Source organism: Aspergillus saccharolyticus, assembly GCF_003184585.1.
Source record: "Aspergillus saccharolyticus JOP 1030-1 unplaced genomic scaffold BP01scaffold_45, whole genome shotgun sequence".
Lineage (NCBI taxonomy): Eukaryota > Fungi > Ascomycota > Eurotiomycetes > Eurotiales > Aspergillaceae > Aspergillus > Aspergillus saccharolyticus.
In genome coordinates this window covers 190,001-205,889 of record NW_020290655.1, presented here as the reverse complement: position 1 = coordinate 205,889, position 15,889 = coordinate 190,001, and the positions used below count along the sequence as shown (strand labels likewise).

The 15,889-nt window shown below is 51.9% G+C and overlaps 6 protein-coding genes across 6 annotated transcripts; 4 read left to right on the top strand and 2 right to left on the bottom strand.

The window, feature by feature from the left end:
* Positions 1-266: 266 nt before the first annotated feature.
* BP01DRAFT_348819 (glutamate--tRNA ligase MSE1) lies at positions 267-2,797 on the bottom strand. Its single transcript, XM_025573734.1, has 7 exons — positions 2,445-2,797; positions 2,309-2,381; positions 2,203-2,240; positions 1,737-2,150; positions 1,418-1,675; positions 1,134-1,303; positions 267-1,051 (listed from the first exon to the last, which is right to left on the bottom strand). Exons 1-7 carry the CDS (start codon positions 2,721-2,723, stop codon positions 361-363), a joined length of 1,923 nt encoding a protein of 640 aa, XP_025427605.1. The 5' UTR covers positions 2,724-2,797; the 3' UTR covers positions 267-360.
* A 183-nt stretch (positions 2,798-2,980) lies between these two features.
* BP01DRAFT_348815 (putative DnaJ domain protein (Mas5)) lies at positions 2,981-4,825 on the top strand. The gene is made up of 6 exons (XM_025573733.1): positions 2,981-3,165; positions 3,225-3,254; positions 3,335-3,393; positions 3,460-3,913; positions 3,980-4,157; positions 4,211-4,825. Coding segments are annotated over exons 1-6 (1,281 nt in total). The 5' UTR covers positions 2,981-3,164; the 3' UTR covers positions 4,770-4,825.
* A 368-nt stretch (positions 4,826-5,193) lies between these two features.
* On the top strand, positions 5,194-8,003 carry BP01DRAFT_360275 (IlvD/Edd family dehydratase). The gene is made up of 4 exons (XM_025575883.1): positions 5,194-5,547; positions 5,637-6,274; positions 6,336-6,490; positions 6,543-8,003. The coding sequence occupies exons 2-4, from the start codon at positions 5,678-5,680 to the stop codon at positions 7,756-7,758; spliced, it is 1,968 nt and encodes a 655-aa protein (XP_025427603.1). The 5' UTR covers positions 5,194-5,547; positions 5,637-5,677; the 3' UTR covers positions 7,759-8,003.
* A 2,487-nt stretch (positions 8,004-10,490) lies between these two features.
* On the top strand, positions 10,491-10,985 carry BP01DRAFT_368940 (uncharacterized protein; the record flags this gene model as incomplete). Its single annotated transcript, XM_025576526.1, has 1 exon — positions 10,491-10,985. One exon carries the CDS (start codon positions 10,491-10,493, stop codon positions 10,983-10,985), a length of 495 nt encoding a protein of 164 aa, XP_025427602.1.
* A 999-nt stretch (positions 10,986-11,984) lies between these two features.
* BP01DRAFT_360271 (acyl-CoA thioesterase) lies at positions 11,985-12,938 on the bottom strand. The gene is made up of 2 exons (XM_025575882.1): positions 12,686-12,938; positions 11,985-12,573 (listed from the first exon to the last, which is right to left on the bottom strand). Exons 1-2 carry the CDS (start codon positions 12,766-12,768, stop codon positions 12,000-12,002), a joined length of 657 nt encoding a protein of 218 aa, XP_025427601.1. The 5' UTR covers positions 12,769-12,938; the 3' UTR covers positions 11,985-11,999.
* Positions 12,939-13,371: 433 nt separating this feature from the next.
* Positions 13,372-15,257, top strand: BP01DRAFT_327388 (putative FAD-dependent oxygenase). The gene is made up of 4 exons (XM_025572910.1): positions 13,372-13,813; positions 13,863-14,079; positions 14,136-14,533; positions 14,586-15,257. The coding sequence occupies exons 1-4, from the start codon at positions 13,565-13,567 to the stop codon at positions 15,222-15,224; spliced, it is 1,503 nt and encodes a 500-aa protein (XP_025427600.1). The 5' UTR covers positions 13,372-13,564; the 3' UTR covers positions 15,225-15,257.
* The last annotated feature ends 632 nt before the right edge of the window (positions 15,258-15,889 follow it).

Here is a 15,889-nt window from a genome sequence, read left to right as displayed (position 1 = left end):
TTTCTCTTCTTTTCCATAATCTTCTTGGTGTGGCTGTCTTGCTTGTTTAATGTGATATCGTGTACACGACATTTGACATGCACTCTGTTTTCTCTTCCTGCTGCTTGAATTGGTTGTGATATCAGCGTTTAATTGATCTCGTGTCGTCTCAGCCTTGAGTACATTTATACATGAATTTATCTCGACATTCAATTCTTCCTTGTAAATGCAATATGCAGGTATAGTCACGTCGTGCACATGAGACAAGAGAAAACGAGGATATTATTACACCAGAGACATGTCTATCGTACACGATTCCCCCTTTTTTTTTACTCAAAAGCAGCCAAAGCAGCGAAAGCAGCGAAAGCAGCCAGCCCCATCTCAAGCCCTCTTCGGCGCAAGCGACCCCATCCACGAAATATCTTTCGACTTCTCTGCAGCTGCCGCACTCTCCTGCGGGCCCTTATACCGCTTCACGCCCCGGTTAGGCACCATCTCCAGCGTCAACGCCTTGGCATCCTGCAACCGGCGCACCGTCTGCTCCCGGCCCAGAATGACCATCGTCTCCGGGATCCCGGGCCCGGGGGCCCCGCCCGACAGCGCCCAGCGCAGGTAATGGTAAAGTTCCTTCTTGAAGAGCTTATCGGCCGCCTTGCGAGCGGCTTCGAGCTCTGCGGGTGATTGCTGCCCCTCCTGCTCCAATGGTCGTCCTCCAGCTGAGGCTGAGGCTGAGGGAGATTCAAGGACAGCGGAGGCGCCGTCGTAAGCGGCGATGTTGGCGCGGTGGGTGTCTAGCGTCCAGTGGCTTGGGGGCACGAGGGTGAGGGCTGTGGCGGCGGTGTGGAGGCTGGAGAGCGGGACGGCTGCGGTGGTGGTCGGTGGGTTCGTAGCGGATGGGGAGGAGGGAGGGGAAGAGGCGGGCGTGTATGCGGGGCGGGTCAGGGTTGCGGCTGTTTGAAAGAAGGTCTGGTTCCGAGAGAGGAAGTCCTCTGGTGTGGTGTAGGACTTGGCGTCGGCTTGGAGGAGCGGGGTGATGTAGGATGGGAGGGTGCGGGTGTTGAGGATTTGGGCGCTGCAAATTTGTTAGTTTGTGTGAATAAAAAACGGTGGTTTGGAAGGGGGTGCGTCTGGGATTGGGGGCGCTCTGAACATACAGTTGCTCCTTGGAGTAGGTGGCTTCGACGGTGGTGGTGAGTTTGTGCACCATGTCCTGGAGTTCGGGACTTTCTGGAGCAGAGGCGAAGCGCTGCGCGTGCGCTTTCTGGAGGAACCATAGCTTCTCGAAGGCGACGACGGTGTTGCCGCGGGTGATTTTGAGGTTGAACTGGTAGGGTTTGAGAGGTTAGTTCGTTGTATGTATGTATGGGTATGGGTGTGGGGGTGTGTGTGTGTGTGTGTGTGTGTGTGTGTGTGTTGATGGGAATGGGGGGACGTTTACGAGTTGTTCCAGTTCCTCGAGGTTGAAAACGTCTGACTTCTGGGTGTGTGACCAGCCGAGAAGGGCGGCAAAGTTCACCAGCGTCGCAGCGAAGATGCTCTGTGTGTCTTTGAAGAAAGTGAGGTCGATATCGGCGTTGCGCTTGCTGAGCTTCTGCCCGGATTTGTCGACGAGGAGAGGCACATGTCCGAATTGAGGCGGTGTCCACTTGAAGGCGTTGTAGAGCGCGACGTGCAGCGGGGTAGAGGCCATCCATTCCTTGTTTGTCTCGCTGTTAGATTCTGGTGTAAGGCATGGCGTGGCGGCCAGGGTAGCTTACCGTGCCACGGATGACATGCGTGATTTCCATGAGATGATCATCCACCACGTTTGCCAGGTGATATGTCGGATGCCCATCCGACTTGAGCAGAATTGGATCGTCATAGACGCGCTCAATGAGATCCAGCTTGGTGTTCGGCCGGTTCTGGCCCGTCTTGCCGTAGACAATGTCATAAAACATGGGATATCCTTCCACCTTCAACCGAACAACATGCGCCTCGCCCTTGTGTGCCCTCTCTGCAGATTCTGCGGCGGAAATCTCGGCGCATCTGCGATCGTAACCGGGCGCAAGTCCAGCTTCGCTGCGGTGTCTCGCGTGTGCGTCCAGTCGCTCTGCGGAACAGAAGCAGCGATACGCGTGGCCGTTGTCGATGAGTTCGTGGGTGTGCTTGCGATAGGTCTCTGTGCGTTCAGACTGCCACAGACATGAGACACCATTCCAAGGACACGACCAGAGAGTAACTCACCTGCCTATAAGGGCCATACGGACCCCCCACGATCGGACCTATTGTTTTCCGTCTGCCGTCAGTACGCATCGCATGACAGCGAGACCTACAGGGCACGAGTGCTGACCTTCGTCCCATTGTAACCCAGCCCAGCGAAGGTCATCATACAGCCTCTGTTCGGCTCCCGGAATCGTGCGTTTCTAGATTGCATCCGCCGTTCAGCCCACAGCGCTTATGATAGACGGATGGATCGAGCTTCGAACCTGGTCGGTATCTTCAATGCGGAGCAGGAACTGGCCGCCGGTACGTTTCGCCAACAAGTAATTAAACAGTGCGGTCCGAAGGGATCCCAGATGGAGATAGCCGGTGGGCGAAGGCGCAAAACGAGTTCTAGCAGGGCCGTCGGGCAGATTGGTCTTCCTGTTGTGATTGCCCATGCGGAGCTTGGAGCCGGGTGCGGCGACGGAGGAGTAACCAGCGCGGCATTGCGTGCAGATCCACGTTTGTCGAGCGCGGAGGTTGGGGATAGGTCGTCTCATCATTCTAAAGGAGAAATTCCTATTCCCCGGAAAGCGAGCGGAATACGCAAGGAGACAGGATAGAGGCAATGACTACACAGACAGGAGTGTGAGTGAAATGCGAAAGCAACAGCAAACGATCGGGCGGAGGTAAAATTAATTCCGACAGCGCGAAAAAGGCGGAGACGTAAATGCCGGGCATGTGATTGGCCCCCCTCAGCGGCAATTGGAAATTATTATCACAAGCCCAGCTACCAGTCGTTGTTTTTCCACCCCGTCGTCTTTGGCTGTCTTTCATCCCAAAGACGAGATCTCCTCTGCCACGGCTCATCTTTTTCTGCTCGGGGCTGTGTTCAAATCAACTTCGCTTGTCGTGTTTTGTGTCTCTCCTTTCTTCGATTGATACCCTTTACTTTTTGTTCTTCTGTTCTGTTCAGTAGTCGGGATTACCCGTCACCGCCTGCCAGTATGTTTCCCAGGAAATTTTCGTTGCTGCTTGAAGAACGCGATACTGACATCCTGCAGTGTCTTCAAAAGTCGAGATCGATCTCTATGGTAAGAGTCACTGAAATTGCATTGCGCTGCGGCGAGAATCGTCGACTAGCGACCGAAGTTTCTCTAACGTGGTTCTGCAGAGGTCCTCGAAATTTCCAGCAGTGCCAGCAAGGAAGAGATTCGCAAGGCTTATCGCAAGGTGGGAAAATGCCTTAATACTTCACTTTTCTTGACCAACTCTGATCGTTGTTTCTCCAACAAATAGGCCGCACTCGCCAGCCACCCGGACAAGGTCCCTGAAGCCGAGCGAGAAGCCGCAGAAATCCGGTTCAAGGCTGTCCAGGAAGCCTACGATATCCTCTACGATGAAGAGAAGCGCCATATCTACGACACTCATGGCATGAGTGCGTTCAACGGTTCCGGTGAGCCGGGAATGGGGGCGGGCCCGGACCTCGATGATATCCTCGCGCAGATGTTCGGCGGCATGGGCGGCATGGGTGGCATGGGTGGCATGGGCGGCATGCCTGGCGGACCTCAGGCGCGCAAGCCCCGCAAGAGCCCGAACGAGGAGCAGAAGTATGAAGTCAGCTTGGAAGATCTCTACAAGGGCAAGACAGTCAAGTTCTCTAGCACCAAGAACGTCATCTGTTCTCACTGCCGGGGTAAGGGCGGCAAGGAGAGGGCTACGGCCAAGAAATGCGCCACTTGCGACGGACACGGTATGCATGCCCGTGGTCAAAAAAAAACTCACGAAATGGTTATGAGCTAATAGCTGTGGTGTTCAGGTGTCAAGCAGATTTTGCGACCCATGGGTCAATTCCTGTCCCCAACTATGGTGACCTGCTCTACGTGTAAGGGTCAGGGTGAGTTCTTCAGCGACAAGGACAAATGCAAGAAGTGCAAGGGGCAGAAGACGACCGAAGCGAAGAAGTTGTTGGAGATCTACATCCCTCGCGGGGCGAGGTAAGTGCATGTAGCCCTAAATATCTCGGGATGAGGGCTAACGTTCGCGTCAGGGAGGGAGATAAGATTATCTTGGAGGGTGAGGCCGATGAGGTGCCAGGTCAGGAACCGGGAGACATTATCTTCCACTTGGTCGAAGAGGAACACCCGGTTTTCAAGAGAGCTGGTCCTGATTTGACCGCGGAGATTGATGTCACGCTGGCGGAGGCCTTGACTGGTTTCTCACGCGTAGTGATCAAGCATCTCGACGGCCGCGGGATTGAACTGAAGCACCCCAAGGCTCCTGGCCAAGTGCTGTCCCCTAACCAGGTTTTGAAGGTGCCTGGGGAAGGAATGCCGGTCAAGCGTGGTGACGCTCGTGGTGACCTGTACCTGATTGTCAACATCAAGTTCCCCGATGAAACGTGGAAGCCCACGCCGGCGGTTCTGGAGCAGATTAGGCAGATGTTGCCCAAGCCGGATGCTCCTATTCCCGCCGACACGGTGGATGAGGTCGAGTATGACCCCAAGGGAAATATTGAAGATTTCGGAGCCCAGGACCCGGAGGGAGGAAACGCCTGGGAAGACGATGATGATGAGGGGGGAGAAACCGCTCAATGCACGACCCAGTAATTGCTGCCATTTGACCGGGATATGGATGCATTTTCCGCCTTTCATTTTTTTTTTTTGACAAAATTATCTTTATTACATTTGGTTGAACCTCGATACCTATTTGTTGGGTTCATTATATGAATGATGGCGATAGACTTTGCTGGCTATGATGTTTTAGACCCAGCTCTTCTCTGGCATCATGGGCGTTTTAGGAATGACCTCCCATGATGTATACATGAATGAAAAGAACCATTTGATGATTTTTCGGTTAGACGAGTTGTGCTCTATGAGATAGCGTCATAGCTTAGTTTCAAGGTATCACTCCACGGGGTAAACGTGGGATGCCACCATCACTGACTGGTATTTAGTCACTGTCAACTAAAAGACTCGTCCGAGTCGACAAGAAAAACCCCCACTCTCCGATCCGCCCAGAATCCGGGATAGCGTGGGGTAAAAATCCCAGAAGTCAATGACGGCAAACCACGCGATCGCATTTCCCCAAATCCACCCCGTACCTCTCGTCCCTTTATTCCGACACTTCGTTTGTGGTTCTGCCCAAGTCGTGTCTCATTTTGAATAGTATTGGTTTAAATAGCATCCCTTCCCTCTTCCCGGGATGATTCTGCTTTTCAATTCTTCCTTTCCCGAAATCCAGCCGAAGCTCATCCCCGCACGCGGGCTTATCTACCACTTTGTCTAAAGTTAGTACTACCTCTCTGTCGCTTTTACAAGCCGGCGAATCTGGCCCGAGGCCATTCGGCAACTGTGTACTTCGGGGACTCTCCGACTGAAATCACGGGTAAGTCTCGGCTGGGCTTTTCATCTATCCCGTGTCTACATCTATAAGTATGATATGTCGATATATTGTATAGCATTAACTCGTCAAAGAAATCCAATCTACTACACCTTTCTCTTCACAATCCACAACGATGCCGTGTGGGTCCCAATCGACCTGTGAAGGCTGCTCCTGCAGCGCCCAAAATGGCACACCCCCACCCCCCGTCAACATCGAAGACTGCGAATCCGAGCTGCTGGCGCTCCGCAAGCGGACTATGGAGCTGGAGAAGACGTTAGCCACGATGGCTAAGAGCAGCGGTGCATCTGGCCCCAAGCGGGGTCGGCGACTGCGCTCCGCGGACTGGTTCCGATGCGAAGAGGACCCGGGCATGATGGCGCTGTACATCGAGCGATATCTCAACTACGGGATGACCCGGGAAGAACTGATGTCCGGCAAGCCCATCATTGGAATCGCGCAGACAGGGTCGGACCTGGCCCCCTGCAATCGACATCATCTGGAACTCGCAAAGCGGGTTCGGGAGGGGATCAGATCGGCGGGCGGCATCGCGTTTGAGTTCCCTACTCATCCCATTCAGGAGACGAGTCGACGGCCAACGGCGTGTATTGATCGCAACTTGTCGTATCTGAGTCTGGTGGAGGTTCTGCACGGGTACTTTTTGGACGGAGTGGTCATGCTCACGGGATGTGACAAGACAACCCCGGCTTGCTTGATGGCGGCTGCTACTGTGGTACGTCAGCACGTGGAGCACCCTTGGAGAGGAATTACAGTTTGCTGACTCGTTGATGAAGAATATTCCAGCTATCTGTATGAATGTTGGCCCAATGCTCAACGGCTATGTTAAGAACGAGCTGGCGGGTTCTGGGATGGTGGTCTGGAAGGGCAGGGAGAAGTATGCCGCTGGCGAGATAAACACGGAAGAATTTGTGGACTATATCTCTCGAGGGTATGTACTAGCATCTTAGGCAAGAAAAAGTCTTCTCACCAATGAGCAACAGGACTCCGTCAGCAGGACACTGCAATACAATGGGCACAGCGTCAACAATGAATGCGCTGGCTGAAGCCTTGGGTATGGCGCTGCCCGGCTCGGCCGCCATTCCTGCTCCATATCGCGAACGAAGTCAGTGTGCATATGAGACGGGTGTACGGATCGTGGAGATGGTTCACTCCGATCGGAAACCGAGTGACATCATGACGCGAGAAGCTTTTGAGAATGTAATCGTGGTCAACACAGCTATCGGTGGTAGCACCAATGCCCCAATCCACATCAATGCCATAGCAAAGCACATCGGAGTCGATCTTTCCCTTGATGACTGGGATAATCTGGGGTTCCATATTCCCCTCCTTCTGAACATGCAACCTGCGGGGGAGCTCCTGGGCGAAGAATACTACCGCGCAGGTGGACTGCCTGCGATCATGGCAGAACTGCTCGACGCAGGGAAGCTGAATGCAGGGGCTGTCACATGCAATGGTCATACAGTAGCAGAGAATGTGCGGGGGAAACACACCTGGGACCGTCGGACGATCCGGGCTTTTGACAAACCTATCCTTCAAGATGCCGGGTTCCTTCACCTACGGGGCACGTTGTTTGAGTCTGCCATCATGAAGACATGTGTGATCTCGGACCAGTTCCGGCAAAGCTTCTTGGAGAATCCCGATGATCGTAATGCATTCGAAGGGGCGGTGGTGGTTTTTGACGGACCTGAAGATTACCACCATCGGCTTGAGGATCCTGCAACCCCGATTACCGACAAGAGTATTCTGGTAATGCGCGGGGCTGGACCGCTCGGTTATCCAGGTGCAGCAGAAGTGGTGAACATGCATCCTCCGGGGAACCTTTTGAGACAAGGAGTCAAGTCGCTCCCTTGCATTGGCGATGGGCGACAATCGGGTACCTCCGGATCTCCATCGATCCTGAACGCAAGCCCCGAGGCAGCTGCAGGAGGGAATCTGGCCATTTTGAAGGATGGCGATCGCCTGCGTGTCGACCTCAACACACGCCGAGTCGATATCCTCGTTTCCGCGGAGGAACTGCAAAGACGGCGCGACGAACTCGAGGCCAAAGGAGGGTATGGAGTGCCGGAAAGCCAGACCCCATGGCAGGAGTTATTTCGCAAAGAAACAGGACAGCTGAACGAAGGAATGGTTCTTCGTGAGGCTGTCAAGTTTCAACGGTTGGCTCAACGTTATGGGGCACCGAGACATAACCATTGATGAAATGACGCCATTCACTTACAGCAAATTGAAATAATAATCTCTCAAGAATAACTCTTGGCTCATGGCCCAGTCCTACTTGTCTGGAATGTGCGTACTGGCTTTTGGTCAAGTGATGTAGACCTCAGTCTTGGCCCGTGATTCCTCTCTTGGAGGATAATGCATCGCACTGGAAGTGTAGGCAGTCGCATATGCAGCCTTAACAAAAAAAAGAAAAAGAAAGAAGGAAAAGAAAAACAATAAGTTAGGGCTGACTGGCTGGCTGTGTAAATTAGAAGGGACTGGAACCTCGATCCCTCAGAGTATTAATCACAAGGAGCCTCCTTGCTTCACTTACTCTGCATCAAACGTGGGATTTCCCACTTCACACTTTACACTGCCCCTCCTTCCTTCTTGCCTGTCTTTCTCATCTTACCTTTGCTCCTCTTGCTCCTCGTGTCAGGATCTGAGGCTGATGACAGCATCGCCTGTTCTGATCCGTGCAACCTGCACCTCTTGGCCAGAGCGCCGAAGAGCCAAAGAGGCTCTTTGTGCTTCCCCTCCCTTGAGTCTCTCATTCGACTCGCTCGCATTTTCCACCGAAACCCACGAACTAAGTTCTGACACCCCCTTCACTGCAGTCAAGGGAGTAAAACTAGGAAAAGACTGAGAAGGCCTGAGCCAACTCCGCAAATCCCGGTTATCATCGCTCTGTTGTCAACTGCAGATGCCAGTTCGTTCACCACCACCACCAGCTCTTCCCACCCATGACTGTGCCCGGACCTAATCGAGATAACCGGGGCCGCTGTGATTGATGCGACATGACAGCATAGCCGCCGCCCTCTCGTCTTCCCGAGTGGTTATTGCCTACATGGCTCATGCGGTGACCGTTGTCGCTTCTCCCGATATGCTATACGGTTTTCTCCGAGATTGGCCGATTGACAGAAAGACTCGCATGGCACCCACGCACAAATATGCTCGGGTGCTTGTGATTCACCCTCCCCTTGGCCGACCAGGCGGACAGTTGTCCAATGCACGAAAAATGCTCCAAAGTGTAATAACTTAGGCCAAGGGAAGTGTGTGAGGTAGGGGGTGGGGAGCGAGGCCTTCCGCCAAAGAATGAGGGCCAGAGGTTCCTTGACCCTAGGGCCTGTGATGTCTTGTCGCAAACGCTAAAATCAAGTGTATTCACTACGGGTTACTCCGGGGGACCATAGGATGACGCTGATAGAGGAGCGCTCTGATCATTGATGATGAATTGAGTCATTGCCATCATGGACTGTCATTTCACTTCTTCGTTCTCGTTTGGATGAGATGACATTTACTAATCCCACGGCCGAGTAACCAACCAGTACAGCCATCAGATGACAGATGAGAATGGATGGGATGGGTTGACACCATCATGAGTCCTATACGAAGATATCCACCCACTGGGTCGGTTTTCTCAGCTCCACCGCACAGAGACACTCTTCACACCACCCAACATCAATCACCACCACCACGTCGTGAAATCAAACCTGACTTGTTCTATCTCACATCGGGACAATATCCCCGGGTCTTAAGTATGAATAGAGAATATCAAACACACACCAGAACCACCAACGAAGGTGCAGCAGAAAACTTTAATCACTCAAAGCGGCCCAGCATCAGTTCTTGTGGGCCTGGTGGGTCTCGGGAGTCTCCCGCGTCGTTTTCTCTCAGTGGGCAAAATTTGCTGTTGCCCTGGAAGGTTCCCTGACCTGACGATGTTCTCGCCCCGGTGTCTTCGAAGAGTTTTTCCTTGGGTTTCGATGCTTAGTGTCCAATCCCCACTTGGCAAATTCTTGAATTCAGAAAGAATTAACAATACCAAACAATTGCAGAGTGGGTGGGATTTGGGGCTGACCTCAGACCGCCCCCCAGGCATCCACTCATAGTCTCACACCATCACATCTCGTTCAATTTGGGGGGGAAAAAAAAAGCCACACTTCTCGGCGTACTCGCCATTTTCTTTTTTCATTTCTTATTATTCTTTATATTCCTCACCCTTCCCTTCTTGCATAGGAACAACCTGCATCCTTCCGGCAAGCGAATCTCGCTGTTTCCGTCCACTCAGATGCAAGATTGCTAGCATGCGCTTCTAAGAAGCACTAGCCATACTCAGTATTCAGCTGGGCATCCGCCATACATCAGTCGATCGCTGCATCACTCTGCGCGTCTGCTCTAAGGTCATTTCACGGCCCCTCTTGCTGGGCTTGTCCTGTCGATCCCGTTTCATTGCCAATAAAAGCCGCCCCCCAAACCCGATTCAAGACCGAGTCTGGTTTCCTGCGACTGTTTCTGAGGAATAAAAGAAAAAAGCAATCCATCTTGTCCTACACACGTCAGGTCTAGATCCTTCACAGGCACCCGTGCATTCATCTCTACTATCGCACACCGCATCCTTACAGCGTGTCGACAATCAAACCAGTCGACGAATCCGACCCCTTTCCTGAGGCACTCGAGAGCTTTGGCAATCTTCATCGATTGCTGCCCACTTTCTTCTCCCCCTTGGGATCCCTTCATCTTCAGATTCTCCTGTTTCTGTCTCTTTATATCACAATGCACCTCTCTCAATAACCCGGCGTTGCTCCTCGCAACTTTTCTCGTCTTTTCACTTGAGTTCCTTCGCCAGCAAGCGAGCGCGCTTCATTGTTTTCAATACCACTTATCATTATCATCTGTGATCATCGCATTCCACTTTCAGTCGCGACTCTAGCCCTTCAGACGTCACAATGGCGCCCAACCTCTTCATCTGTCTTCGCAAAGCATTCTGTCCCGTGTACTGGTTCCAGCGTGGAGAACGCATCCATGGGTCTATTCACAAAGAGGAACACTGGGAGAGTCCTGTTCCTGGTATCTACAAGTACATTCCTGGTCGGGGATGGCATCTCATTCTCAAGGATGGCAATGAGCACGAGGAGAAGCTACCAGTGCCCCTCGTCTACTGCCGCATTCTCCACCGTTACATCTTCGAACATGAGATGGAAGAGCGCTGTCGCTGGCACTCGGTGACCATCCATGAAGGAGCTAAACCTGAACGGCTCCTTTTCTTCCTCCTGGATGACGGGTACACCTGGGTTGCCGGCTGGGACGCTAAGGGCAAATTCATCCCGGGCCCTTATCAGAAATGGCACTACGACTCGGAGGCGCGCACCATGCGTCGCGAACTGTTTCCAGAGAGCTCGAACGTTTCCCGGGCCAGCATCGTGCCGAACAAGTTGACCTGAGGTCCGTTATCGACTGTTTGTCATGAATGTTCGACCATCGCATTCTGGGTCGCGTCTGCAGCTGGTCTCTGCAGCGCGCGCGTTGGCCGTACACGACCGATTCAGAACGATTCTTGCTATTTTGAGCTAGCGTTCTAGCGTCTCGATTTTCTCTGTTGTCGGATCGTGGTTTTTCTTTCTGCTTTTTCTTTTCATGTGTCACGCATAACTCGCTTACGAACTTGTTGGGACGGCTCTACTACAGCTTGGTTTGGGTAGAGACACTCTTTAGTCAGCGACGAAGGCGTTTGGGTTCAGGTTATAGACAACCGGATAGATACTGTTTTATTCGTTTGCTATCGATTCTGTGTTTCTTTCTTTTTTTTTTTCTTCTTTTTAAATGGAGAGTCTCGGAGTTAACTTCCTAAGAACTGTGCGATGGGCAGAATTCAACCGGGGGTGAAAACGATTAAACGAATATCTTTGTGGCGCATGGCTCGGAGTATGGATCCGAAGTAAAATAAAGAAAGCTGTAGCGAGGATCTGCATGACGGACGCATGAGACATGTCATAGAGGATCAGCGGTGACCCCAAGCATGTGATACTAATACAAGTAGTATTCCTGCCGTCGACGCTCGGACTTTTGCTCTTTCACTCTTTCGCAAGTGATGATGCAGTCCATGCTGCCTGCTCACGTCCAATTGTGTATCAAACCCTGCCCATGTGCTCTTCTCGCCTAGTATGATGCTGAGGCATGAAGCCTGAAGCAAGATTTGAGCTTTGACCCACGGGGGATTACAGTATCTGGGTTCACACCGCTTGCTTAGTACTTAGCCAGCCTCGCCATATTGCTTCTCCCAACCTAACCGACAGTGAATACACCGGTCAGTGATAGTACCAACCCAACCTACTTTTCATTCTACACTGCAATGTGAACAGAACAAGCACACATGATGAATCTGGAGATGGACATGAACGCTAGAAACAACCGTCAACGAAGAAGATACTATACGATAGGTACCTAGAGATCTATCTTTACAGCCTCGCCTTCTCCCGGGCCCCAACCCGGTGTTCATTTATGGTTCCCGTCCTCCCTTTCCCCTTTCCATCCCTGGTTGAATCCGCCTCCTCCTTCTCCTCCTCAGCGCCCTCCTTATCCCCCTGGACAAGCAATCGCTCCAGTCCCCTCCGCACCGCCGCATCCATCCCCTCGGCCGTCGGCCGCATCGTCTCCCGCGCCACAAACACATGCGTATACCCACCTACCACCTTTACGGCCTCCTCGCCCTGTCGGAACACCCCGACCTCGTAGGTCACGCTTGAGTGGCCCAGTTTGTTGACTCGGAGACCGAGGTCGAGGGTATCGGGGAAGGAGACGCTGGCGAAGTAGTCGCAGTGGGAGGAGATGATGAGGCCGATTTGGGGGGTGGAGGGGGTTGTCGAGGGGGTTGTCGAGGGGGTAGTGGTGACTTCCCGATCCTGTTCGGAGGGGTTATTGGCGCTGAAGGGGTTCATGCCGCAGTGAGTGATTAGGTATGTGTTGATGATGGAGTCGAAAAGTACGGTGTAGATTGTGTTGTTGAGGTGGGCGTACATGTCGTTGTCGTGCCTGTGTGGGTTTCACCCAGGGAGATGGTTGTTAGTATTGTCGTGTGAAAGAGAGGTAGCTTGGAGATTGGGGGTTGCGTAGTGTTTGGTGATTGGTTCGTTATTATAATTACCATCTTGTTTGGTGCGTTTGGTGGAAGATGTAGTCGCTGCGCGTGCGGCGCTTTTTAGTTGCCGTGGTTGTTGTAGGAGACATTTCGGAGGGAGTGTTGGAAGTAGATTTGCGAGATGGGTGGCTTAGGTGATGGGATGGATGTCGCTGGTTATTTGGCTGCTCAGGAGAGGCTTGAGAGGCCTGTTCAGGTCAAGTTGCCTGAGGATCGAGGTATGGAGGTATGGAGGTATGGAGTAGAGTCAAGAATGCGGAGAGCGGAGGTGTTTTGGGTTTGTGATTCTATTGGGATGTGGGGCGATAAATGTGGTTTTCAGGGGACCTCGGCTGAGGGTGTCAGTCGCCAACTGCTTGAATCGCGGTCCGTCGCTCTATGGTTCGGACATCTGCTTGGTAGAGTGTAAGTTTCGGAATACGCTGGTAGGTCTCTCTGCAAGATTTCTCCCATTCATGATGCCAATGCTGTACCTCGCGATGACTTTTGGGAGATAACAGCTAGAACAACTAGGTAGTTATACCGAGGTTCGAAGCGAGGCTTGACCCAAATTGGTATAGCTCATCCTTCCATGCTCGTAACTGACACCTAATCTATCAGGTGTCTAATATACTTCAATTATATGCCTCATGGTCTTGCTCTTTCCTCTTCACATCCACCATCTGCACCTTCTTTCAAACACTACTTAAATACTAGCGTCAGAGCCCAATATGGCTCGAAACACTTCATGTCTTTACCAGCAATTTCATGATTACAAGGTCGATTTTCTCGTCCAGGTTTATGAATCTTCCGATTCAGGCTGGCCAAAAGGAGACGACCATTCACATTCCTGAGTATATCTGATACCCTTTGTCTTTTTATATTTGCTTTTGCTCAGCCTCCAGCATGTGGTCTTCGTATTGGAAAGCCTGCATACTAGGCCTTCTATGTACAATTTTGACACGAAACCTCGTCGCTGCGATCGGATTGGCAAACATTACCGCCGAACTCGAACCTCGACTCTCCCCGGGTGCAAGAATCATTCTTCCAAACAACACAGACTTCGAGTTGGCCACCTATCGGTGGTCTACTTTTGCTCAGCCTCGTTTCACCGTTGTTGTTGAGGTCGCTACGGAAAGAGACGTCGAGGAAACAGTATGCTCCACCTCCGCCACCAATAACACTAAAGCTGAGGAAGTGCCAGGTCAAATATGCCAACGATCAGAAATTACCCTTCCTAGCTGTATCCGGTGCTCATGCATTTACAGCCTCTTTGGCCAATTTTCATTATGGTATCGAGATCTGGCTCCATAGACTCGACTGGACCTTTGTCTCAGAGGACGGTGATACTGCTACCATAGGTGGCGGTATCCTGACTGGCCATCTCATAGAGGCCTTGTGGAGAAAGGCGAAGTATGCAGGTATGTGCTCTACTGTGTGCAGAGGTACGTACTATCAGACTGACGGATTGTTATAGTAACCGGCTTGTGTGAATGCACTAGTTTTGTGGGTCCGGTCCTCGGAGCAGGTCACTCTGTTCTACAGGGGAAGTACGGCTTTGCCACTGATCAACTAATTTCAATGCACCTTGTGACCGCAGAAGGAGAGATCCTCGACGTCTCGGCCTCCGAGCCTGATCCTGACCTCTTTTGGGCCATACAGGGCGCAGGTCATAACTTTGGGATTGTCACTTCAGCCACTGTAAAGATATATGATATTCCCGATCGAGGTCTCTGGGCTCACGAAGACTACACCTACGGCCGTGAGAGTGTGGAAAGTCTTTTTGAGACATGGAATCGATTCCTTCCACATCAACCTCCTACCGTTGTCCTTGTGGGCTTTATTTTGCGAAACGCCAGCATAGATGCTGTGAACGTAAGTTGTGATGTCAGCAAGCACAGGCCGTTGCATGCTGATCGATTCATAGCCCGTGGTACAGCTCTCTATCATGCAGGAGAATGTGACATATGTTGATCCCAGTATTACCGATGCTTTTCGCAGTATCAATCCTATCTCTATCCGCTCCGGCCTCGGAACATACAGGGATCTTGCAAGGTGGACCCGGTTCGATTTCAACAATCCTGTGTATTGTACCGCAAGGAATTGGTCCGCGACCCATTTTCCAACTGGACTCCTCCAATGGAATGCGACGGCGCAGCGCATGGCGTACGATGTCTTTTCAAGGATCACGGCGAAAAATTCGCCATTCAATACTTCTGAGTTCTTGCTTGAGGGCTTTCCGATGCAGGGCGTCCAAGCCGTCCCGGAAGATTCCACAGCATACCCTAACAGGGAGGACAATATAGTCGCCTATCCCCTTATCGGGTACCGTACAAACGCGAGCTTGGATCACATGGCTGTTGAGGCCGGCGAAGCACTTAGGCGAATAATGGTCGAGAGCAGCGGTCGGGAGGAACTGCACGCATACGTTAACTATGCTCTTGGCGATGAATCACCTGAGCAGGTTTATGGCTATGAGGAATGGCGCTTGGAAAAGCTGAAGGAGCTGAAGAAGACATATGATCCTGAGAGGCGTTTCAGTTACTTTGAACCTATTCCGATCTGACCATTCTCCTGGAGCCTCGCTCGTGTGTGGTGACCTGTATATTATCCTAAGAGATCATCATGACTGAGATATCAATAAGTTATTCATAATCAACCTCGATATCATTGAATGAGCGACTGTCCACATCCAAGTGTCATTTTGTACTACACACTTGTGTAACTTTGGTTTGCTAGCGAGTCTGGTACCTAAACTAAGTCAAGACTCGATATCGACGGACCGGGTGGCTGGCGTTTGTGGCACAGAAGCCGCAAGGAGAGCAGGAGAATATATTATCGACCCACCGGCCTCTTTGTTACTACCAGATCCCATCATCGCACAACATCTCAGGCTTGAGGCTAATCTGACCCCAGCAAGGAGAGGAGGTCTGGATTGTTCTCTGCACCAACTTGAAGCTTTCTGTCAAGGGCCGCATAGCTGATGCCACCCTGGCAGAATGTATTAATCCAAGGTCAGACAGAAGAAAGCAATGGCGTCACTTTGCCTTGGAGCCACCCCTGGTATGAATGGCTGGAGTAGACTGCGACTACCACTGCATCATCTTGATCAACGCAGGTCACTTGCAAGAGCCTCATCCAGACTCGGGGTAGTTAAATACTTACTAGTCTGTTTCTAACTTCGAATGCTCATTGAACCGATCACCAGGGGGCCTGATCGGGGCAAAAGAA

Bases quoted from the DNA above. Each gene is read 5' to 3' on its own strand.
- BP01DRAFT_348819 (XM_025573734.1), bottom strand. From the start codon at position 2,723: ATGATGAGACGACCTATCCCCAACCTCCGCGCTCGACAAACGTGGATC. The intron at 2,382-2,444 runs GTTCGAAGCTCG...GATGCAATCTAG, and splicing joins GCATTGAAGATACCGACCAG to AAACGCACGATTCCGGGAGC. The intron at 2,241-2,308 runs GTCAGCACTCGT...GGAAAACAATAG, and splicing joins TGGGTTACAATGGGACGAAG to GTCCGATCGTGGGGGGTCCG.
- BP01DRAFT_348815 (XM_025573733.1), top strand. The intron at 3,255-3,334 runs GTAAGAGTCACT...GTGGTTCTGCAG, and splicing joins AGTCGAGATCGATCTCTATG to AGGTCCTCGAAATTTCCAGC. The intron at 3,914-3,979 runs GTATGCATGCCC...TGTGGTGTTCAG, and splicing joins CGCCACTTGCGACGGACACG to GTGTCAAGCAGATTTTGCGA.
- BP01DRAFT_360275 (XM_025575883.1), top strand. From the start codon at position 5,678: ATGCCGTGTGGGTCCCAATCGACCTGTGAAGGCTGCTCCTGCAGCGCC. The intron at 6,275-6,335 runs GTACGTCAGCAC...TCGTTGATGAAG, and splicing joins TGATGGCGGCTGCTACTGTG to AATATTCCAGCTATCTGTAT. The intron at 6,491-6,542 runs GTATGTACTAGC...AATGAGCAACAG, and splicing joins GTGGACTATATCTCTCGAGG to GACTCCGTCAGCAGGACACT.
- BP01DRAFT_360271 (XM_025575882.1), bottom strand. From the start codon at position 12,768: ATGTCTCCTACAACAACCACGGCAACTAAAAAGCGCCGCACGCGCAGC. The intron at 12,574-12,685 runs GTAATTATAATA...AAACCCACACAG, and splicing joins CAAACGCACCAAACAAGATG to GCACGACAACGACATGTACG.
- BP01DRAFT_327388 (XM_025572910.1), top strand. From the start codon at position 13,565: ATGTGGTCTTCGTATTGGAAAGCCTGCATACTAGGCCTTCTATGTACA. The intron at 13,814-13,862 runs GTATGCTCCACC...AGGAAGTGCCAG, and splicing joins AAAGAGACGTCGAGGAAACA to GTCAAATATGCCAACGATCA. The intron at 14,080-14,135 runs GTATGTGCTCTA...GGATTGTTATAG, and splicing joins GAGAAAGGCGAAGTATGCAG to TAACCGGCTTGTGTGAATGC.